Raw genomic sequence first — 25,731 nt, 5'->3', positions numbered from 1 at the left:
TAATTCACTTCCTCTAAGCATCATCAAATCTTCAATTCTATTCCACACATTCAATCCTTAACTTGACCTTATATTTATATCATACACATTGTCAAGTCAACTTGAATGCAACTTAGAATAATTAATATTCATCTTCTCAATTGACTAGAACCAAAAAATAATTCAATTGAACTGAATATGCCAAAACAAGAAAATCCTTTGTTAGCCAACCCTGCTTGGTAGATACTAACTCAAAGCGATTTTTTTGTGTCAGCCAAGTGAACTCAACTAACACTACATATTCACAAAATTTCCTTTGGTAATTTAGTGAGCTTAGTTAATACTCAACTTTTGTAAGCTTTACTTTGTCGCCTGAGTGAACTCGGTAGACAATGTCTTCTAAACTAGGCAAACTTTGGAATGCTCAATAGACTTAGGAAATTATCTTGAATGCTTGAGTGATCTTGGAGTACACTGATTGGATTTAATATGAAATTTTGTGTAACATCAATGACCATATATAATTAATCAATTGTATCCAATAGTTTCTTGGTTACTCTTTGAAAAGTAAATCTTAGAGATGCTTTAACTATAGAACCAAGACAGTAGTTGAGTGCACAAATGTAAGAATTAATGAGAAGTTTGGAACCAAGGAAAAGATGATAGATTATAATTTAGATGAAGAATTGGATAACTCTAGAATTCTTAGACAGAGTGCTGAAGTTTTTCTTAAGACTAATATTGACTTGCAGAATGACACACAAATTATTGAACAAGGAGAAGAGTAGAGATCTAAAGCTAGAGAAGAGATAAGAATTGAGATATCTACTTCTACCCCAAATAGAAATCTAAAAAGGAATCGCCCTCCAAAGAAGATAATTAGAAGCAAGGACAAAGGAGTAATGACAAGGAATAGATTAAATGAGGAGATATGTTTGATATCTCAAGTTCAACCAAAGTGTGTGGATGAAGTAGTTAAAGATAATCACTAGATCCAAGCAATGAAGGAAGAATTGGATTAGATAATTAAGAATGACACATGGGAATTAGTTCCAAGACCAAAGGACAAGAATGTGATAGGAACTAAATGGGATGAACAAGCAAGGAGAAGTTGTGAGAAACAAGGCCAGACTTGTTTGTAAAGGTTATTCACAACAAGAAGGCATTGATTATGAGGAAACATATGCAGTTGTGGCAAGAATGGAAGCAGTAAGGATGTTTCTAGCTTAATCAAGAAATAAGAAATTCAAATTTTATTAGATGGATTTCAAGTCTACATTTTTAAATGGAGTACTAAAAGACGAAGTCGATACTGAGCAACCTAAAGGTTTTTCTTTGTCAAAAGACAAAAACATGTTATGCAGATTGAAGAAAGATCCTTATGGTATAAAGTAAGCACCAAGAACCTAGTGCGTGAGGTTGGATAGTTACTTGGAAAAGCTTGGATTTTCTAAAGGTACAACAGATAATAACTTGTATCTAAAAGAAATTGAAGATGGTTTATTGATCATTGTAATATATGTTGAATACATCATTTTTGAAGGAAATGATGAAGCTAGTGAAAAAATTGTTGAAAATATGAAGAATGAATTTTAAATGAGCATGATAGGAGAAGTGAAGTTTTTCATAGGATTGCAAATTGTGTAGAGTAATGATGGTATATTCATCTCACAAACTAAGTACCTGAAAGACTTGTTGAAAAGGTTTGGTTTGGAAAGTTATAAACCTATTGGTACACACATGATAACTAGTCATAAGTCATCTAGCAAAGATGAGACACCTGCAATAGAAAAAAAGAAGTATCTAACTCACACAAGACCAGATATAGAAAATGCAATTGGGATAGTAGCTATATTTGAAGCTGATCCTAGAGAATATCATTTTCTAGTTGTAAAAAGAATATTAAAATATCTGAAAGGGACATCTGACTATGGAATTTAGTATGACAGATCAAATGATTTCACACTTTGTGCATATACTGATGTTGATTGGGAAGGTAGTATGGATGATAGAAAGAGAACTAGTGGTGGAGCATTCTTTCTTGGAGGAAGATTGGTTTCTTGGTTAAGGAAGAAGAAAGAATGTCTTTCACAAAGTACAACTGAGGCAGAGTATGTTGCAGCAACAAATAACTATAATCAAGTTACATGTGGATGAAGCAAATATTGAAAGATATTATAATTGAGATTGAAGAACCTATTATCATTTACTATGATATCATAAGTGTAGTGAGTATGTCTAAGAATTCTATATTGCATTCTAAGACTAAACATATATCAATTAAGTATCATGTGCTTGTTGGATATAATTGTTCAGTTGTGTGTTGTCTTTGATGTTACAAAAATGTCATATCAGTTATTAGACAGAGTCTACCGAGCTCAGATGGTAAGTAAAGTGAATTACAGAGTCTACTGAGTGTTTCTGGAAGTTACACTATGAAGATAGTTCTTACCGATCTCACTCAGGTGGTCAAGGATTTTATGGCAGAAGAAAGTTTCTACAGAGTTGAATCGGTCTCCAAAGGATTTTTGCAAAGTTTGCAGTGTTTACCAAGCTTCACTTGGTTAACACTGGAAATCATTTCTAGAGTAGTGTTTACTGAGCTAGATCAGCCAATGAAGGATTTCATTTTTTTAGGAAATAAAATTTATTTTTTTCATGTAATGTTTGCAGCCGAATGATGTATGGTTTATTAGTAAATGTAACCTGTAAAAGAGCCGACTTGACAATTTTTAATGTATAAATAAAAGGTCAAGTTGTGATTTCAAATGTATGGATGAATGAATGAGCAAATATGCAAGCAAGTTAATTGTATGAAGAGGAAGGTGTGAGCGAATTTTGAAGAAGGATTAGATATCCTTGAGGAGCAACAAAGTTGTATTCGATTAGAGAGGATCTAGTGAAGCAAAGCAGAGATCTGTATTAGCAAAGTTTAGTACCATCTCATTTAGGTCACTTATTGCTACTTTCTCACCATTGTAGCAGTAATTCCTAAATCTCTTAATAGAGTTGGTCTAATAAGCATTTTGTAAATCCTCTAACAAGGTGGACAGACTGACTAAATTGTTCTAAAGTCCTCTAGCAAGGCCACTCCTAGTAGGGTGATTAAATCCTCTAACAAGGTCACACCTAACAGTGTGTTTTGTAACCTTTAACAGGGTTGGCTCCTAACAGGGCTCACTTCAGAAGAGTGAAAATTGGTAGCTAGTTACTTGGTCATTTATTCTAGATTGGGTTTCCATGTTAAATATGGTGTCTCTTGTGTTCATATTATTTTCTTTTTCATGCATGTTAATAATTGTGAATGCTTAAAGATTAGTAGCAAGTTAATCTACCGAGTTACAACATTTTCCTGTGTGGCTATTGAGTGATAGTAGTAACCCATTATTTAAGACATATAAGGGATCTATGAAATAATTTTGTGGTAACTGATTCACCCACCCCCCCTGCCCCTCAGTTACTCCATCTATATTTCCAACAATTGGTATCAGAGCTTTTGGTGCTTGCAGGAAGGATTCAAGGATCTAAGCTAAAGATCAAGATGTTTTACATTAGGGAAATTCCAAGGTTTAATAGGGATAAATTTTCAGCATGGCAAGGTCTCATGAGACTCCATTTGGATTCCATTGGAGACACAAGATTGAAATATCTAGATTAAGCATATGTAACTTGTTCTAGTACATTATCTGCTAATGGCATTACTGAGAAGAAGACTCATAACACCATGATGATAGACATTGCATCTACCCTAAGTTATGAAGAATTTGATGATGTGAAGGACTACAAAACTATCTTTGAAATGTGGAACAAGCTGAAAGATATCTATGGAGGTGATGATAATGTGAGAAGAGCCAAAGTAGAAAGTTTAAGAGCTCAATTTGATCAGATGAGGATGAGAGAAGATGAAAACATTGCAAAATATGTTGAAAGAGTCAAAGAAAGTGTTAGTGCAATCAAAGCTTCTAAAAGAGCTATCAAGGAGGAAACAATTATAAGTAAAGTTCTTAAAACATTACTTTCCAGTTATGCAATTAGGGAGTCTACAATTCAAGAAAGAAGATGTGAAGCAAATCATAAGATAAATTTAGAGGCTATAGTTGGAAGATTGACCGCATTTGAGTTAGATAACTATGATAATTGTGTTCTAGCTACCAAGAACATTGAATCAAGATTTGAAGCCAAGCTTTCACTCAAGGAGAAAGGCAAGAAGATAAATGATTCTTAGTTAGAAAGTGAAGAAGAATCAGAACAAAGTTCTAACAGTGATCTTGAGGTGGTTGAAGCTCTACTAGCAAGGAAATATTCTATAGGCAAAGGGAAATACAAAGGTAAGGTTCCTCTAATTTTTTTTTCATGTGAGGAAATTGGACATATTGCTGCTAGGTGCCCAAATAAGCAAAACAAGGATGAGAAGAAAGGTCACAAGTGCAGTGGCAAGAAAGACTTCGAATCATTCAAGGACAAAGGTAAGAAAACATGTTTCGTGGCTAAGGATTCTAATGATTCTGATGAAGAAGAAGATGAAATTGTTTACATTGCTATGAAAGATGAATCTGATAATGATGAAGAAATGACACTTATCTCTCATGTGAGAAAAAATGATACATGGATCATAGATAGTGGTTGCTTTCATCATATGAGTGGTGATAAAACTAAGTTTGAACATTTTCAAGACTATGATGGTGGTAGTGTGAGGTTTGGTAATAATGAACCTTGTTGCATAAAAGGAAGAGGAAGAATCTCACTAACCAAAGAGCTTTTATGTGATAATGCATATTGGGTAGAAGGACTAAAGCACATTATGTTGAGTATGGCACAACTACTCAATAATGGATTCAAAGTGGAATTCATGCATAGAAAAGAAAAAATACTAGATGACAAAGGAAAGTTGATTGGATCAAGCACAAAGACAAAAGGTAGCTTGTTCTATCTTGAACTTGATGAATGTTCATGTTTTATTGCTCAAGTTGAAGAAAGTTGGTTATGGCATAGGAGGTTGTGTCATGTGAACTTTGATAACTTGATGAAAATAAGTAAATTTAGAAAAGTAAGAGGCATTCCTAATATAAAGAAACCTGAGGTTGGTCTATGGAAGAATTGTCAGATTGGTAAGATGGGAAAGACTAGCCTTAAAAGTAAGAACTATCAGTTTGAAGAAGTTTTAGAAATTGTGCATATTGATTTGTGTGGACCTATTGGAATTGAAAGCTATACTAGAAAAAAGTTCTTCATTATTTTGTTGATGATTGCTCAAGAATGACAACTATCATGTATCTGAGAGAGAAATCAAAAGCTTTTGAGAAGTTTAAATGTTATTTGGCTAGAGTAGAAAAGGAAATAGGAAAAAGACTAAGATGTTTGAGGTCAAAAAGAGGTGGTGAATTCATCTCCCATGAGTTCAATAAATTTTTCATTGAAAGAGGGATCAAAAAATAGGTATCAGCTCTTGGAACTCCCAAGAAAAATGGAATAGCTGAAAGGAGGAATAGATCTATCATGGACTGTGCAAGAAACTTAATGATTGAAAAGAGCATTTCTATCAAATACTGGAAGGAAGCTATCAACACTACAATTCATACCTTGAACTGAGTATAGCTAAAGAAGGACTCATTCAAAACCCCCTATGAGTTGTGGTATGGCTTTAAACCCAATGCAAGTTACCTAAAAGTATTTGGAAGCAAATGTTACATTTTGAAAGAATCTTGAAAAGCTAAATTTGATGTGAAGAGTGATGAAGGAATATTTTTGGGATATTCTTACAAGAGTAAAGCATATAGATGCTTGAATTTGTCTACTCACAAAGTCATAGAAAGTGCACATGTGAAAGTTGATGAGTTTGTAGAAAAAAGTGAAGAAGAAAGTAAAAGGGAACCAAAAGACTATAGGAGATTTGTTTTTATTGAACCTGATGCAGTCAGATACACCTGTCAATCAAGAATCTTCTATTCCTGAGTCTTCAGTAACCAAGTTACAGGAATTTCCAACTAATCTATAGGAACCCTAGTCACATTTTGATGCTAGCTAGCCAATGCCTACGGAGTTTGAAGGATCCGAGCAACAGACAAAATAGCTAGAACCTGAAGTTGAAGTGCAAGAGGATGAGAATATAATTCATTTAAAAGGAAAGGAACCAGTATTAGCCAAGTATGTTAGGAGACATCATGCACCAAATCAGGTCATTGGAGACAAATTTGAAGTTTCTATGACAAGAAGTAAGTTGAAAGGTACTTGTTTACTTGTTGATTTTGGACCTAGAAATGTCAAAGATGCATTAGAAAATCAAAGTTGGGTTGAGGCAAAGAATGAAGAGATAGAGCAGATAGAGAAAAACAAAACATGGACTCTTGTACCCAGGCCTAAAGATAAAAGTGTGATTGGAACTAAGTGGGTATTCATAAATAAGTTAAATGAAGATGGCAAGGTGTCAAGGAACAAAGCTAGACTGGTATGCAAAGGATACTCTCAAGAAAAAGAAATAGACTATGGAGAGACTTTTTCTCCGTTTGTAAGATTGGAAGGTGCCAAGACCCTACTTTCATATGCTACATACAAAGGATTTAAAATTTATCAAATGGATGTCAAGTCAGCATTTCTCAATGGTGTACTTGATGAAGAAGCCTACATTAAGCAGCCTAAAGGTTTTGTTGATCCATACAAGAAGGACATGGTCTGCAAATTACACAAAGCATTTAATGGTTTGAAACAAGCCCCTAGAACATGGTATAAAAGATTGCATAACTATCTTATTCAGATTGGTTTAAAAAGAACTAATGATAACAATAGCTTGTATATCAAGGAAGGACTAGATAATAAGATTGTTTTGGCAAAAATATTCATGGATAATACTTTGTTCACAAGAAATGATGATCTATACAAAGAATTTTTAGAGAAAATTAACAAGGAATTTGAGATGTCAATGTTTGGTGAGAACAAACTCTTTGTTGGTCTTCAAATTTAGTAGAGTAAGAATGACATCTACATCACTCAATCTAAATACATCAAGGAGATACTGAAAAAGTTTGGTATGGAAGACTACAAACCAGTTGGGACTCCTATGTGTACTGGATTGAAACTTACCAAGGATGATAAATCAAAGGAGGTAGATCAGACATTGTATAGATCTATGATTGGAAAGTTGCAGTATGTAGTGCATACAAGGCTAGATATTGCCCTTCAGTTGGTATTGTAGCAAGATTTTCAACAAAAGAAAGAGAAAATCATATGATGGCAATGAAAAGGATCATGAGATATTTGAAAGGCACTGAAGATTATGGATTATGGTGCACATTTGGAGGTAATATGGATTTAAAAGTGTTTACTGATGCAGATTGGGTAGGAAATGTTGATGATAGAAAGAGTACAAGTGGAGGAGCCTTCTTTCTTAGAAAGAAGTTGGTTTCTTGCACAAGTAAAAAGAAAAATTGTACATCTCAATCTACAATAGAAGTACAGTATGTTGCAGCAGTAGTAAACTGTTCTAATATTGGAAGGCATGAATGAGGGAATCAAAGGATTTGCTAATATATTTTGTGATAATACAAGTGCAATTAACATATCCAAAAATCTAGTAATGCATTCAAAAACCAAGCACATTGCAATAAAGTATCACTTTGTCAGAGAATTGGTGTGAAACAAGGAGATCAGATTGGAATATGTCCATACAAAAGAACAAATTTATGACATATTCACCAAGCCTTTACCTAAGGATGCATTCTTGTATCTAAAAGGTAAGTTAGGGGTCAATCCCCTATTTGAAGCACACGAAAATGAAGTTTTGGTGATGCATCGACAAGTATCAACTTGAAGATCTTTCAGTTGATGAAGAATAATCAAGAAAATATTGCATATGAATCAATACATTAGGTACATTGCTATTCATTTGTTTTGTGTTGTCTTTGGCATGTGTTGTCAAAGAGGGAGAGTATACTATCATATATTTTTGAAATTTGAATTTTTTTGTGAAGAAGTTTGATGTTTGTAAAGAAGCTATGTAATTCCTTCACAGAGGGAGATTACTATAATTGAGGAGAATGTGAAATGAAATGTAAGAGGGTAAAACATTCTGTCAAGACTTGTTCTCAAATTTCATTCTTCTATGACATGTTGTATTGCCATCAATGCCAAAGAGGGAGATTGTTAGATACAATTGTTCAATTGTGTGTTGTCTTTGATGTTACACAAATTTCATATCAATCATCAGATAGAGTCTACAGAGCTCAGATTGTAAGCAAAGTGAATTACATAGTCTACCAAGCATTTTTGGAAGTTACACTGTGAAGATAGTTCTTACTGAGCTCACTTGGGAACTGAAAGATTTTATGATAGAAGATAGTTTCTACCGAGCTCACAAGGTCAGCAAAGGAAAATTAGTTCTTATCAAGTTCACTTGGTCTCCAAAGGATTTTTGCAAAGTTTGCAGTGTTTACCAAGCTTCCATTGGTTAACACTAGAAATCATTTCTGGAGCAATGTTTACTGAGCTAGGTCAGCCAATGAAGGATTTCATTATTTTAGGAAATAAAGTTTATTTGTTTCATGTAATGTTTGTAGCCGACTAATGTATGGTTTATTGGTAAATGTAGCTTGTAAATGAGCCGACTTGACAGTTTGTAATGTATAAATAAAAGGTCAAGTTGTGATTTCAAATGTATGGATGAAAGAATGAGCTAGTATGTGAGTTAATTGTGTAAAGAGGAAGGTGTGAGGGAATTCTGAAGAAGGATTAGATATCCTTGAGGAGCAACAAAGTTGTATTCGATTAGAGAGGATCTAGTGAAGAGAAGGAGAGATCTATATGTTTAGTTGCATCTCATTTAGGTCACTTATTGTTACTTTCTCACCATTGTAGCAATAATTCCTAGATCTCTTAAAAGAGTTGGTCTAATAGGCATTTTGTAAATCCTCTAACGAGGTGGACAGTTCTACAAAATTGTTCTAAAGTCCTCTAGCAAGGCCACTCCTAGTAGGATGATTAAATCCTCTAACAAGGTCACACCTAATAGTGTGTTTTGTAACCTTTAACAGGGTTGGATCCTAACAGGGCTCACTTCAAAAGAGTGAAAATTGGTAGCTAGTTACTTGGTGGTTTTTCCCATATTGGGTTTCCACATTAAATATGGTGTCTCTTGTGCTCATATTATTTTCTTTTGCATGCATGTTAATAATTGTGAATTCTTAAAGATCAATAACAAGTTAATCTACCAAGTTACAAAATTTTTCTATGTGCTTACTGAGTGACAACAGTAACCAGTTATTTAAGACATCTAAGGGATTTGTGAAATATTTTTGTGGTAAATAATTTACCCCCCTCTTAGTTACTCCATCTATATTTCCAATAGTCCTGAGAGAGAAATTAGTAGAAAAGGAGATTAGATAAGAGTATGTAAGTACCAAAGATCAGATTGCATTTATCTTTATGAAGCCTTTTCCTAAAGGTAGTTTTGAGTACTTAAGAGGTATGTTTGGGGCTATAACCTTACCTACTTCTGAGTAAGAGATGCAGTGAATGCATTAGTCCAACGGTACATACCACTACTATTTGATTGGACTGAATCTTGATGCTTCCTAAATGGTGGAGTATCTGATATGTACGGAGTCGTTGAGGACTCTTGGTATTTGGTATACTGTATTGAATAGTGTCTTTGGACAATCAAGCTAGTTTATGATTTAAGCAATTGAATATAAATTGGTAAAAATTGGTATTGTGAGTGACAACTTTGACATTGATGTCAATGGGGGAGAGATAGGTATGAAAAACTTTTCCAAAGGCATATGGGAAAGTGTTCATGAAAAGTACTCCTAAGTAATGGGGGGCAGACTTAGAAAGATTCATGTAAAGATGTAGAAATATGGACCTATTGTATTGAGAATTATTTAGTGTGAAGTAAAAAATTGATGTAATAAGAAAAGGAGGATGAATAGTGAATTGTTCCAAAGGATTTCATATTTGATTAATGAAGAGGATTTTAGAAGATAAGGACAATATTTAGCAGCAAGAGTTTACTTGGTATTCTTGGAACTTAGATAGTTTTTCATCTATGTTGGCAACAATGCCAAAGGGGGAGATTCTTAGTATGAATGCTAATGATATTAAATTGGGGGAGTATCCTAAGCATTGGAGAGTATTGATATGTTCCATTCATGACTGTGTTTGCCATTGATGTCAACATGGCAATGTTTCTATAGAAGACCAAAAGAATAGTAGTTATGGATCTTATGTTGAAGAGTAACTGAGTAAGGGTTAAGTGATGTGTAGTTAAGGACATATTCCTAAGAGTGTGTTGATGATGTGGTTAAGAGGACAAAGTCAGAATCAAAGATCTATGGCAATTGTGTTTGATTTACTGAGAGCAGCATAGAAACATAGCATTAGTTTGGTAGTTTTTTATGTTTGCATTATATCTTTTAGCCAAGATATAATGAGGTGATGTGAAATCATATAGTGACAAAGGTTAGTTAGTTAAGTATGTCAACAAGTGTGCAAGACCTAGAGTCACACAAGTAAAGTTTTGTATAGACTATGAGCCAATAGTGCTATTGTAATTACAATTAATTATATATCTTATTTTAATTAATTAAGGAAAGCCCTAAGACTGACTCAAGGAATTATTATGAAAATATGGTATAAAGAAAAGATATTTTCCTTATTTATATGTATGCAGAAAATCTACTCAACTGCAAATTGTGAAAGGGATTAGAGTGTTGATTGAATGAGTGTAGGTGATCCAAGGTATTATTGGATGTACAATTTGTGATCTAGTTACAAGATTAGAAGGAGAAAAAGTTTGGTTGAAAAGAAAGAGATAGAGGAAGGAAGAACAATTGACTTTTATTATTTTTCTTTGGCCTTGCTCTTGAAGCTATTTGGGCAGTGAGTCCAACTATCTTCCACAACTCCTAACAGAGTTGGCACAACTCCTAATAGGGTTGGAATCTCCTAAAAAGGATTCCAAGTCTCCTAATAGGGACTCATATGTACTAAATGTTGTAATATAATCCTAACAGGGTCTATTCTCTAACAAGGAATAGTTATATTAGTACATCATCTTGTGGGTACCATCCCAACCAGTGTTTTCCCTTTGATCAATGGTTTCCCCAATTAGTATATCTAGTGTTATTATGTATGAGTATCTTGGTTTGGTTTCAGTTTACATTAATCATATGGTTAAGATTTTTTAAAGTTTTTATTGGTGATATCATCCATATAACTAATTCACCTCCTCCCCCCCCCCCAAGTTATATCAGTGGACTATATATTCTAACAAGAATGACCTTCCAAACTAGTTTAATTAGGGGGTGGTGGAGAAGTCACTTCCGCCCAAGAGTGAGGTGGAAAATAGAATGATGTAAAACCCATGATAATCCAAGATGCCAAAAAATATTTCACGAAAGTTAGAAAGAGTAAGGACAATGGATAAAAAGGTATGAGATAGATTCTTCCTCCTAGTAGCATAGCACACACCTATTGCACATCTGGAAACCATACTTCTTGAGGTTATCAAGGGTGACAAAAATATTATGCATAACTGACTAGGACAAGAAGTTGATTTTGGGGAGAAAGTATGGGTCCCATACATTTTTCCACTCTAGATTTCCCATTTTGCCCACTTGGTAAATATAAGCTGATTTTATGTTGAATTCCCCATTTGATGTTTTGTCCCATATTAATTTTTCCTTCTCTAGGAAGGAGGGAATATGAGTCCCATTTAGAATAATATTTAGACTTTAGCTAAGGCTCTATCCATCCCATCAAATTTATATGCATCAAATTTCTTCCACCCTTTCTTTTTGGAAATAGTGTTTCACCATTTCTCCCATCCCAATCTCCCCACTTCCTTTTAATATGGTGAACTTAGTTTTGATTAACCAACCTTCCCCAATCCATCTATCCTTCTATTATTTGATCTGATTACCATCTCCCAAGGTCCATTGGATGCCCCCTTTCAAATCTTTTCTTAGCTTTGTGATGTTGTTCAATCTCCTTGAACCAATCAACAAACTTTCGCATAAAAGAGTCTAGATAAAAGGACATGAACTCAAATACTTAGTGCTCATAATTTGACACTAAGGGGAAAAATTTTGTGCTAGCCTCCATCCAATCTTCATCATAAGTGCTTTATTTAGATTTCCAATTCTTTTGAGGTTCAAACCTCCTTGGAATTTTGGATTAGAAACCTTGTTCCAACTCACCAAGCTTAACTTCTTCTTCTTCTCTAGCCTCATTCATAAGAAATTTTTCTTTATCTTCTCAATAATATCTATAAACTTACTGGATACCTTAAATAGGGATACCTTGCAAGGAATCTGAGAGTAATTGAAGCTTACTAGCATTACTTAAGACATTCCCCTTCTTAACTTCCAACTTCCTCTGCATTATTTCTAGCACCGTAAATTCTAGAATTGAGGGGTATCTTCCTTGATCATGAGGGCGAGACCCATATAAGTATTATAGAGGGTGGAAACTTCACTTTCCACTTCCCTTGTAATTATTTCTTGATTACCCATCTCCATATTACAAATATATAACTTTCTTTTCTGATAATTGATATGTTTCCTTAACATTTTAGTGTATCCATTTAGTGTCCTTTTCAACATATTTTCCTCTTTTATGGAAGAGATTCCATAAAGAAAGGTGCCATCAAAAAACTTTTAGTGACCCTCAAGGGAAAGATTCATAGCATGCTTAATCCCCATTATTTCATGTCATGCCATTGAAGCTAGAAGGTTCCTACCAAGAATCTCAGGAACCATTATAAACAGTTAAGTAGACAATGGGTCATGCTGTGTAATCCCTTGCTTCACTAGGAAGAAAAGCCCTGGTGAACCATTAGCCAACACTGAGAGGTGGACACTATTGGTTATATCTCTAATCAAGGTGACAAAATTCTCCCAAAATTTGAGTCTTTGAAGATTATTAATAAGAAATTCCCTTCTTACTTTTTCATAAGACTTAGAGATATCAAGTTTCAATGGCATAGTAGAGTTACCACATCTTTCAATGGAGTTTAGGACCTCATGGGAAGTAATGACAATGTCCAAGATTTGTTTCCCAAGAAGAAATCCATTATGGGTTAAGCTAATAATTGTGTTCAGAATTGGTTTCATTCTATTGACTATCACTTTTCAGAAAATATTGTAAATAGTATTACAAAGGCTTGTAGGTTTTCAATCTTCTAGTCTGGAAGGGTTATTAGTTTAAGGAATCAAAACTGAAAAACTCGTGTTAAGTTCTCAAAGGATCTTACATGTCATTATGAAATCCCACATTGCATGAACAAGATCATACTTGATAATCTCCCAAAACTCTCAGATGAACGCTGGGGGAAAATCATCTAGACTAGAGGCATTAAAGGACCCCATGGAAAATACCACCTTCTTAAATTCATCCTCAATTACCTTCCTAACCAAGTCCTAATTAGTACCATTATCAATGATTGAGTGCAGAACTTCTAGGAAGCCAGACTCTATCTAGCGATTAAGTTGAACATTGAGGGGATCGTACATCTCCTAAAAATAACTTGTCATCCATTTCTGTGTATCCTGCTCATCATGAAGCTCTTCATTATCCTTATTGATTAGCTTTTGGATAGTATTTATCTTCTTATGCTTGTAGGCTGACCCATGAAAAAAAGTTGTGTTCCTATCTCCTTCTATTAACCATTGAACCCTAGATCTTTTCTTCCAGATGTAATGTTCCATTTCCTCCTCCATCCCTTTTCTTCTTCATGGGTAGCCATTGAAATCTCACCTTCTTCCATCCTCTCTTGTAATTCTTTTAGTTTTCTCTCAATTTCCTTTTTCTATTTAAAGATATCTCCAAAGGTGTTTTTTCTCCACTTGATAACTTCTCTTCTTATAATTCTCAGCTTCCTTGCTATATGATATATATAGATGATCCTTGTATTCTTGTGCTCAACCATTAGTTGATCTATTCCATAAACTAGGGATGTGAATGCCACATGATTTCTTATTGAAAAGGTTTATTGGAATGCCAAGTGAAGAAGAGCATTGAGTGGTTAGAAATAGATCCCAAGAATTCTTAGAGAGAGTTGTAAGGTAATATTTCCCATTTTTTGATATAAACACTCTATAAAGCCTTATTTAAAGGATATTTTTTCCCATCCTCCTATTAGACTAGGTTTATTGGACTCCTTGTAACTCAATATCCATGAGGTCAATTTCACCTAGGAATCCTTCTAGATCTTGCATACTCTCTAAAACATCATCCAGACCATCATTATTCTCTGTAGGGTATAAGAGGGTGTTGAAATCCACTATGCACATGAAACAAGAATCCTTCTTGTTCTTTATACAATAAGAGGCTTCATCCCAAAGCTGAAGGCATCCAACCCTAGTGTTTAGAGTGTAGAAGTTCAGAAGTGCCCTGTTGTGCCCTTCCTCATTAGAGGAAACCACAAAAAAGTTGGGGTGATAATGGAGCTCCAATACTTCAATTTTATTGGGGTTCCACATAATAGAAACCCCCCCAGAATCACCAATCACTTCACTATAGGCATATTTTTCCCCTACCCACAAATATTTGGAAATTCTCTCAAAGCTATGATTGTTTATCTTAATCTCTTGAATGAGAACTATATCTACGCTATGATCCTTGTTCATAGATTTTAAATTAATTAAAAATTCTTGGGCTATCAAAGCCCTTTATATTCAAAGAGATTAATTTCATTTTTAACCTCTTTGGGTATCCTCCAAGGTCCTTTGTGACCCATTATCTATGTCCTAGGAGGTAGCCTTGTTTCTTGTGGCCCTTGTTGGGAGCCTACCAATCCTTGTTTCTGATCCCACATCTACCTTAGTTTGACCATGCCCCTTTTCTTTGGGCTGTTACCACCCCATATCAATCGCTAAAGGGGTACCCAATCTTAAGGGTTGAGACCTCAGCTCAGAGGTCATTTAAAGCTCAATACATGGGAGATTAATTGTAAGAGTGTCACATGGTAAGGAGAAAATTGACCCACCCCTCTCCTCCAAGTGTTCATCCTCACCTAACTATCCTTTGATTGGGCTTGTGTTATCTTTTTCTTGATACTCTGAGATGATAATATATTAGTATTCTAGTTCATCCTTTCACCCACAAGCTCCATGTGAAATGCACATGCCTCTGAGGGATCACATGGAACATTGTTGACTATCTTACCAACCTGGGGAAATATTGACTCACTAGTCTCCTTTTAAAATTCTCCCTCCTCCAAGAGGTCCCTTGGCTCTTTATAAACATATATCTAGGCCTTATCTCCCTCTCGACTCACTTGCCCCACCAAATCCCTATTCTATGGGGACTACTCTTGGGACATCACCGAGGATTCACCAAGACTCACATTTGGGGCACCTTGTTATTTTGTGGTTTCCAACTCTTTATCATCCCTTTTTTGAGACCCATTTTGCATTTAGAGATCACATGGCCATGTTGTCTACATCTTTGGAAATATAAGTTTACATTCTCATAATTGATAGCTTGTCTCCAACTTGTCCATTTGTAATTTAGAATAGTACAACTTTGGAGCATATTATTAATGACAACATTCACATGAAGTCTAGAAAATCCTAACTATGACATCTTTTGGGTAGTAGCATCCACCTTAAAGAAATGATTGATTGAAACCTTGCTTCATTGGAAGACCTTATCATCCCACAATTCTAATGGTAAGCCTGGGAGGCAAACCCAAACTGGGGCCATTCTCTACAAATCAACACTAGGATTGAAATTAGGCTCGCATTTAGCCACGACAAGATTATATTTCCCGAATCTCTAGGAACTAGTCAAAACCTAGTTTTTGTCCTCTTCATTTATGAATTTAAAGAGGAACATTGCCCCCACCATGACAACAACCATGGCTGATCCTCTTAACGTCAACATGTTAGAGACCCATTTCCTAACCATCTGTATGGTAGGTCTATAGCCTAGAAATCTTCCAACAAGACTTAGAAAAAAGCTTTTGGAAATATTTTCCACAATCATGTTTGGCAATGAAATCTTTCGACCAATCCCTATGACAGACAGTGGGAATATCCCCAGGTGTGGGTCTAAAATCTATTCCCACCATCACTCCTTTCCAACTCAATTTAGGGTTAGTTGCACCCAGTTCTATCCTAGGAACCTTGGGCCCAAAAGATTATAGAAATTTTGGATCCTCTAGCAGATCTAGTGAAGAAGGAGAGATCAACTCCCCTCCACCAAAGGTACACCTGACATCTATGAAATACCCTTTTGACATGACCAACCATAAGTCTGGGAAAACTATCTAGTTGGGGGGGAGTTATCTCATGTAAAAACTACAATTAATATGTAGATTAGAGATGCAGAGCTTCATAACAATCAAAAGTTTCGAGATACTACAAAAAGTACTATGTTACATCTTGTTTTACCTATAATTTAACACATGTTGGCATGCAGACTTGTGGCTACAAATAAATAAAACAAGAGCTTTGATCGATCCCAAGTCCGTACCTTTTTTAAAGAGTGGAAAATAGATTTAGGAAAGAAAATAAATTACCTGAAACATATATTGAAGATGGTTAAAATAAGAATTAATTTAATTAGATCATTTTTTTATTATTAATAGAGAAGGGAGGAACTTATGACCAATGTCAAATGAATACACTTATTTGCATATGTTTTTTTTCATGATTTAATAAATAATAGGATGACTTTTTAGATTTTTAGATGCAACTTATAGAATTCATATCCATTCAACTTTTTTCTGAAAAATGATGTTTTGGAATAGGCTTTCTACTTTTAATAGTACATATATGACAAAAAATTTGTGCATATGAATAAGAGTGTGGTAATGTCTATAGATTTAGCAAATTAGAAGGGAATTATATTTGAGTAAAGGTAAAGATCTTAACAATATAAGATTACATAAGAATATGTACTTATTAGAAGTCAAAATTGTAGGAGTTTTAAAAAGTCAAGTTATTATTATTATTTATTTAAAATGGCAATCATAAGATTTCTTAGCATAAAAATAAGAAATGACAAAATTGGAGTCAATATGGTTTTTTTTTCAAAAAAAAGTAAAGCATCATCAATAGTAATGGCAACCATGAGATATATTAGCATATACTCAAGATAGTACATGACAAAATATGATGAATTCTTTCATATTCTTGAGTAATTCAAAATCAATAAGTGTGATTTTATGCACTAGCTACCATTCATAATATGTTTCAATCAACTTTAAACCAAGTATTTATTGATATAATTTTTTTTTTTTTAAATCATGTTTTGTTGAAATTTCATCAAACTATTACAAGGTTGCAATTAGTCTTCATTTAGATGAAATGATCATTTCATTTTCCTCAGTAAATCCTTGTTGTAGATAGAGTACATAAAATGTAAAAGTGTAGACAAGGGGATGTGGATTGTAAAAATAGCTGCCACATTTTTCAATTTTGTAAAGCTACATAGCACCATCATATTTTTCTTCAAATTTCTTAATGAAAAATGAAAAAGACCACTCGGAAAAAGAGCACGCCCAATAGAAAAATAGAAATTAAAAATTAAAAAAATCAGTTTAATAGATGTAGATTGATAGACTATAGGATAAGTGAAAATTGTGCAATTTTCAAAAAAATGCAAGATGAAAACTATAGTCTCCTGCGTGAACAACAGACACTAATAACAACCTTACTTGAAGAAAATAGACTAATAACAACCTTACTGAAAGAAAATAAATGCCCAAAATATACATTTTGGGAAACATGAAACTGTACGCTAGGGCCACGAGCTAACAGAAACGCCCACTCAAATATCTCCTCTATTACTAATCCCAATCACCTGTTTATCCAAGCCATTAATCATGTGATGACGACATAATTTTTCTTTTTCCTCGCAAAGCACGTCTTAAATCTAACAAGAAAAACGTAATGCCAACACCACCATATTAAAATCTATCTATATTTAATTTTATCGATATAATTACTGTAGTCCAGAGAATAGTCAAAGCCATCTCAGCTGATTAAACATCTGCTGGTGTTTAAAAAATAACTGCTGAACAAACATCTGTCGATATCTGAGCTGATTAAACATCTGTTGATCATTTTAAACAGTAAATAAAAATGGAAATCAAGCTAGTGGATTTGTTTTGTAATCAAACTACAGAATAAATATATTAAAACTAACGCATGATTAAAATGACAGCTATACAGAAAACTTCGAGGAAAATGACACCACCACCACCATCATAAACTCGGCATAGAGAGAGCGTTGCCTGCTTCATTGTTCAGTGAGCCTTTATTCTCTGAGTTTCTTACATCTTTGCTCAATATGGCTTCATTTTCTGAGTTTACTGCAGTAACAGCTACGATATGTGCACTCATTGTTTTCTTGTGGGTTTTGTATAGATTTACTGTGCAAAGGAAAATGGAATTAGAAAAGAGATTGCCCCCTAGTGGACCGTTTGCATGGCCCATTATTGGAAATCTGAACCAGCTGAGAAAGCTTCCACATCGTGATCTTCATCAAATTGCGAAGAAATATGGGCCCATCATGATGTTGAAATTGGGCTCTGTTCCCACTGTTATTGTCTCTTCTTCTGCCATGGCAAAGGAGTTCTTGAAAACCCATGATAATGTTTTCGCAAGCCGGCCTCTTGATGCTCCAGGGAAATACCTTGGATATAACTACAAGGACATGGTGTTTGCCCCTTACGGTCCTTATTGGAGGCACATGAGGAAGCTTTGCGTGGTGGAATTGCTGAGTGCGAAGAGGATCGAGTCATTCAGTTCTATTAGAGAGGAAGTTATGCTTTCAGCTGTTCGTTCAGTTTGGGAGATGTCTGAGCAGGGTAAGAAGGCTGTTAATCTCACCAACATCTTTTCATCGTTTACGCAGGAAGTGATGTGGCGGATCCTTTCTGGTACTAAACTAACTTCAAGCGGAGAAGAGATAAAGAAGCTTGCAACAGAGGTTATAGTTGGAGTAGGAGCTGTCAATATTGGGGACTTCATTCCGTATTTAGACTGGATGGACTTGCAAGGAGTGAAGGGGCGGATGAAAAAGGTGCATGGTCCTGTGGCCCAATTGATAAGAAAGATAATTGAGGAGCATCAGCAGAGCAGGATGAAGTTGGGGGAGGAGGAGGAGAAAAGGGGTGATACAAAAGGCATCATTGACGTGCTCTTAGAAATGGGAAGCCTCGATGGAAGGCCAATCACGAAAGAAAACATTGAAGCCATTGTTTTTGTGTGTATCTATTTCAATCCCAAATGCTCTTTTCTCAATTTTGTTGGTTGGTTCTGTGTTTTTTATTTGATCTAACCAGGATTTCCTATGCTTTTAGGACATGTTCTTGGCCGGAGTTGAAACGACGTCTACTACATTAGAATGGGCAATGAGCGAGATTCTTAGAAACCCTAGCGTGCTCAACAAAATGCAAGAGGAGATTGATTCTGTTGTAGGAAGAGAGGGGAATGTAAGAGAACGTGATTTAGCAAGGATGGAGTACGTGCAGTGCGTGGCGAGGGAGACGCTGAGGTTATATCCTGCATTACCCTTGATGCTTCCTCATGAATCCATACAGGATTGTACCGTTGGTGGGTATTTCATTCCTGGGAAAAGCAGGCTTATCGTGAATGCATGGGCTATTGGAAGAGACCCATCCGTGTGGGAAGATCCTCTGGACTTCAAGCCAGAGAGATTTATGGGTAGAAAGGTTGATGTTGTGAAAGACAAAGAGTATTTCGATATGATTCCGTTTGGAGCGGGAAGGAGAGGATGCCCAGGGGCAACCATGGCTGACGTAAGTATGAATCTTGTTTTGGCTCAGCTTGCCCATTGTTTTGACTGGAGCGTGGATGGAGAGTTAGATATGACGGAACTCTTTGGGGTCACCACTCCCAGGAGTGTTCACCTTCTAGCTCGTCCCACCTTGAGGCTATTTACCAGCCCTTAAATTTTAATTAGAGTGCTCCACAATGATTTCCGTTCGGGATACTAGTCATCAAATAAGATCTTATATACAAAGATTACATCTTCCCACTTATATGTATGATTTCATTTTCGTATCTATATAATTACGAAGCTAGTGATAGTCGACATTCTTGTTATTTTTTATTTTCGTCAACGTATAAATAATATTGATTGGGTTATTTGTGATTGTTAGAATATTTATTTTAACAATCAAATTTCTTATTAGTCTTTATTCACATTTAATTGGGTGATTTTAGTAGTATGGTTAGATTAGTTTGTGGTAATTAAAATATTAGTAGGATGGTTTTTAATTATTTTGTTAAGTGACGTTGGTAGTTGCTTTGATTACAATGGTGTGAAGTTGTTATGTGATTTTTGTATCTAGGTTCAAGGCCCTCTTCTCATGATCAAAATAAAAACCATATCTATATTATCTATTCAAATTCTCACTACTCATACAGACTAATTTTTCTTAAATTTTGATTATTTATTACAACTGAAATATGTTAAAAATGAGCATGTAGCTATCAAACTTGTGATAATTCCGAGGTCAACAATAGATGTCCCAAAAACATCAAACCTAATTTACATTGATAGCTTATTATTTTTGGATTGTATGCCTCTGATGGATACCAATTTTTGTATTTATGATGGAAATATATCATGGAGTAGAGACATTTTTCTCCAATTGAAACTTCAAAATATTACTATCCTACCCACCTTAAGTTTCATTGGGAGACAATTTGTCAAGTTTGTTAGTGCATTGTTGTTCAATCATGAAAACATTAATTTACATCCTAAATGAGTATATTTCAAACAATGGGAATGGAAAAACTACAACCTATTGAAGCGATGGCAAGAACAAATGTAATGTTTTGATTATTAGTTCTTGCCTATGGTAGGTAACTTATGAAATCATTCATGCATTGTTGTTCAATCATGAAAAATGTTAATTTACATCCTAAATGATTATATTTCAGGCAACGGGAATGGAGAAACTACAATCTATTGAAGCAATGGTAAGAACAAATGTAATGTTTTTATTATTACTTCCTACTTATGGTAGGAAACCTGTGAAATCGTTTAGATACAAATTTTCTCATTTGAATTTTCAACCCTCCAATCAAAATACAATATGAAAATTTCTTAGATAGAAATACTATAGTTGATAATTAATTTCCATTTTTAATAATTTTCAAATATGATTTTTCTTTGATCAGAGAAATGAAAAAATCATTTTCATGCAAAAAATAAAATAAAATAATTAGTCTAATGTACATTCATTGCAAGAATCATTTTTTTCAATCCCTTCTAGAATGCTCTTTTCATGTTCCCTCTTTGCAATCCCTTCTAGAAATCTCTTTTCATCCCTTCCAAAATGCTCTATCTAGTTAAAGAATTAAAAGTTGTCTGGTTAGGGAATTGTAGGAATGGATCTTAGAAGACAATTGAGAGAGAGACGAATTAAGACTTTGGATACATAGAATAGAGAGATACAAAAATACATCATTTCAGAGTTTTACTTTGTACCTAAGTTGGAGAACATTACTTTCTTTCCTTTCTAAAATGCTTTGCATAGCTTTCTAATGCTTCCATATTTTACATACTTTGGACTAGGGTAGTGTGCACCTTAATGCTATATTTCTCAAATTGATTGGAATTATCTACTATACATAGATTTTATTTTTTCTTCTATTTTGAAATTTTCAACAGCTCAAAATTTTTGTGCCTTTTTACTGATTGCAATCACTTTGTTTTGTTCTTCACTATTTGAAACCGGAATCAAATCCAAACATTGAGTTTACTGGATTCATTTTATAGTTGGAGAACTTTACTTTCTTTCCTTTCTAAAATGCTTTGCATAGCTTTCTAATGCTTCCATATTTTACATACTTTGGACTAGGGTAGTGTGCACCTTAATGCTATATTTCTCAAATTGATTGGAATTATCTACTAAACATAGATTTTATTTTTTCTTCTATTTTGAAATTTTCAACAACTCAAAAATTTTTGGGCCTTTTTACTGATTGCAATCACTTTGTTTTGTTCTTCACTATTTGAAACCGGAATCAAATCCAAACATTGAGTTTACTGGATTCATTTTATAGTTGATTCACCATTAATAATCATTTACATTGGATAGGGGGAAATGAAAGAAATATTGAGTTGGTTTTTCATTATAGGGCTTATGTTTTTTAAAGGGTGTACCATTTGTTTTATTAGTACAATCCTAATGGAACTCAGTGGGGTAATATTGTAATGGAGCATGTGGTGTCAAATGATCTTATTAATTGGGAATCTCTACAATCTGCCACTATTTGAAATGGTATAATTCGTTGATGGTTTGGCTTTGCAACAACTCCTCAAGACAAGTCTATAATATGGTTGTTCCAAAGAGTGCATCTAATCCATGTCATATCCTGATCATTGTATCATGCCAAAAAAAATTTGCAGCCTTGCAAATTAAACCATATAAGTTAAATATATGAACTTAATAGACTATAAGCTATATGTACAATGGATTCAAGGCCTATAGGTCAAGAGTGACAATGTAAAAGTAGCATTTGTGTAGAAACATCATTCTTTACAAACTATTGTTCAACCAATGCCTTATGCATATTCAAGAATTTCATAATAGAAACATAGTTAATCACCTATACCAAAAAGAAGTTAACCCTATATATAATGAGGGAAATAGAGCATCCATAGCCTTGCATGGAACTAGAATATTTTCTTAGTGTCTTTTGATTTCCTCATAGCCTAGCCAATTTTACCTAGACCTCTCTACATTTCTATAAGCAATCTTATCACTTGTGGTCCACTATATGAGGGAGTAGACTATCTCTCAATAGATAAGGCTAAAGAAACAAGTATCAAAGAGGTCCATATACAAAAGGCTATATATGTATTCAACTTTTTATAGATACTTCAAAGAAAGAAAATGAGGTAGAGACTGAAGCTCCCTCCACCTATATAGAGGTAGAAAAACTCATTCACTTGTCTATCAATACTTTGGTGATGGGAATGCAACATTGTACAGAAACATTAGGGTTGGGGATGCCAAGCCTTATTGTATCAACCATCTATTTCTAGGATAGGATAATAATAAATTTCTAGATGGGGTGGAGAAGACCAAAGAGTCCCATTCATTGTAAGGATGTAGGGGGCACACTTGCCTTGTTTTGCTAAACCTATACAACATAGTGCCTTCAAACTTGTATTAGTGTTCTCTTTAGGGTTTTTCCCTCTTCTAAAACTCTTTTTCTAGTCTTCAAGTTTTTTCGGTCCCTGATGTTCTTCTTGTGTTAGCTCCCCTACAATTATAGGTGTTTAGCCCATTTATTATGCATTACAAACTAACAAAAATATTGCACACTTTCATCTCTCATAGGTGGTTTCCATTTTCTCTAAATAACATTCTTTTTCTACACTTATAACATCCAATTTCTAATAGTTAGGTGCATGTTTGTAGACATATCAAAATATTGAAACACTGGGTACACCAATTGGCTAACAAATGGCTCAAAGAAACACAACCTTCACCATAATTATAGAATATGCACAAACTTTTTTTGTTGAAGAGAGCTTATAAAAATGAAAGGGATTAATACAATTGACAAGTGTAGAGTTCAAATTTCAGAAATCAACACTGAAACTAAACAAGTGTATGGACATATGTCATAGTTTTTTCTTGCAAAGCTACAAAAAACATAGTTTTGTTGTAAAAAGGCCTCTCAAAGCTTCAATAAAGAATGTAGATTGAAAGGGCTAATTTTATTATTTTATAAATCTAAAGAGTGGCATTATTACTTGTTTCAAATTTCTATTTTTGATCAAATATTGGCTATAAGTTGTGCATTGTAATTGATTTTTGAGAATTTGAAATGGTTTGAAGGCATAGGATAGATATCTATAGATTTTCTAATATTTGATGGGAGATTTAGATTTCATCAAATATTATAAGTGGTTAGTGTTGCATAAAATGTATCCATATATGGACATGCAATCAAACATAAGAAATTATGTAAAAATAATAATTACTTTTCTATTTTTAAGTGATAATATTTATTTGAAAAGTAGCAAGGATAAATTATTTTTGAATGTCATACATAAACTTTCATTTAATATACATTCACATAAAGGACAATTAAAAGTTAATTTTCTATTAGAAAAAATATAATTTAATGGAGATATTATTTTGGTTAAGATAAAATGAGAGAATAAAACAAAACAAGTTAAATTTTTATATTATTAGTAAGATAAAAAAATTGTATTAATTATTTTACAATTGTAGTAATTTTAGAAAGTGATAAAATTCAACTGAATATTATATATTAATAATACACAATTATAGTATTTTTTTTACATTTTCAATATTATAAGATTTTATATAAAATTAAGTTGTACATTAATAAGTAATAAATCATTATATTTAATCATATGGACAATATATATCTAATTAATTTTCTAATTACATTGAATAAAATTCAATTAATAGAAGAATATTCAAATTAAATATCACTAAAAGATTCATATTTAAGATTAAAATAAAATGGAGGTTTGGTTGTGAAACTTCATGCATTCATTCATTTAGAAAAAGTTTAATTGATTATTGCTTTTTTTTTATTCAACAAGAATCTATCACCAATATTTATTCTAAGACATACATTTAATTGAAAAAATATAACTAGGTGAAGAAAAACATGGTTCCTTTTATGGTATTTCATATTTACTAAGTTATAATATTTATTTCTCTTTAAATGGCCGAGAGAATTGATGATAATTGATTGTGCTAGACAAAACATGTCCACTGGTGAAAAATTCCAAAAACTCTATTTGCCTAATTATAGCTTCCTAAGAATGTAATTATGAATATTTAAAGTCTCACACTCTATCATTCAATGGCCAAGTAGTGTAACATCACATACCCTATATCTTTAATGCCATATTAATTAGGTTCAAGTCCTTTACAACATAAAAATCCAAATTTCACATTCGATTTTGACATGATGTCATTCAAATTAATCCTCTCTCACACATTTGAAACCATAAAACTTGAAATAAATTTGTAGTAAGTACTTCCATTAATTTGTAGGAATTGAGCACTATCACAACATCATTCTATGAGATGGATATATATATATATATATATATATATATATATATATATCCACCATTAATGAGATAGTTAAAAAAAAATTACATTCATCCTAATAGATGGCACAATGGCCCTTGAAACTCTCTAAATAAAGGCCAAAGAAGTGAATAAATTGGGCTTGGTAGGTTTGTTTTGATCTCATCTCAAACTCCTACTCAACTCCTAGACTACATGATATTTTAGAGATATTTTAAGGAGTTAAAACTTTTAGGCTTTGAGTCTGTACCTTTCATTAAATCAAATTTAAAGACATATTAAAATAATAATTTAGAAAGTACTTTTGCCACATATATGAGTACACATATAACCATAGTTTCAAGGCTTGGGTTTGACAAATTGAAATTGAGGACTCAAATCTTTTAGCCTTGGCCTTTCATTCATCAGTCTTCACCAAATCAACTTTAAAGATAAGATCCTCAAGCTTGTTATTCCAATTTCCATTAATTACATTAGAATCACTATTTAGAGAGTGTCTTGATTATTAAAACTTCTCTTACAAATATATATATATATATAGAACGATAGATAGATAGATATAGATATAGATCGTTGTCATTCCCCTACCAATTCTTACTCCAAAACCCAATACATTTAAGGTAGGAACTTTGACACTTGTGCCCCTTTTTCAAAATATATCATACTTGTATTCTTGTTATAGATAC

The 25,731-nt window shown here is 33.6% G+C and overlaps 1 protein-coding gene across 1 annotated transcript; it reads left to right on the top strand.

The window, feature by feature from the left end:
• Positions 1-18,489: 18,489 nt before the first annotated feature.
• On the top strand, positions 18,490-19,894 carry LOC149563141 (cytochrome P450 750A1-like). Its single transcript, XM_089823972.1, has 2 exons — positions 18,490-19,185; positions 19,283-19,894. The coding sequence occupies exons 1-2, from the start codon at positions 18,490-18,492 to the stop codon at positions 19,892-19,894; spliced, it is 1,308 nt and encodes a 435-aa protein (XP_089680098.1).
• Positions 19,895-25,731: the final 5,837 nt, after the last annotated feature.

This window comes from Cupressus sempervirens, chromosome 4, assembly GCF_028749045.1.
Source record: "Cupressus sempervirens isolate cs-2001-9-10 chromosome 4, ASM2874904v1, whole genome shotgun sequence".
NCBI classification, from domain to species: domain Eukaryota; kingdom Viridiplantae; phylum Streptophyta; class Pinopsida; order Cupressales; family Cupressaceae; genus Cupressus; species Cupressus sempervirens.
Note: the sequence above shows the minus strand (reverse complement) of the source record. Positions and strands in the feature narration are given on the sequence as shown.

Coding starts and splice junctions, on each gene's coding strand:
- LOC149563141 (XM_089823972.1), top strand. CDS start 18,490: ATGATGTTGAAATTGGGCTCTGTTCCCACTGTTATTGTCTCTTCTTCT. Junction 19,186..19,282: donor ACATTGAAGCCATTGTTTTT/GTGTGTATCTAT, acceptor CTATGCTTTTAG/GACATGTTCTTGGCCGGAGT.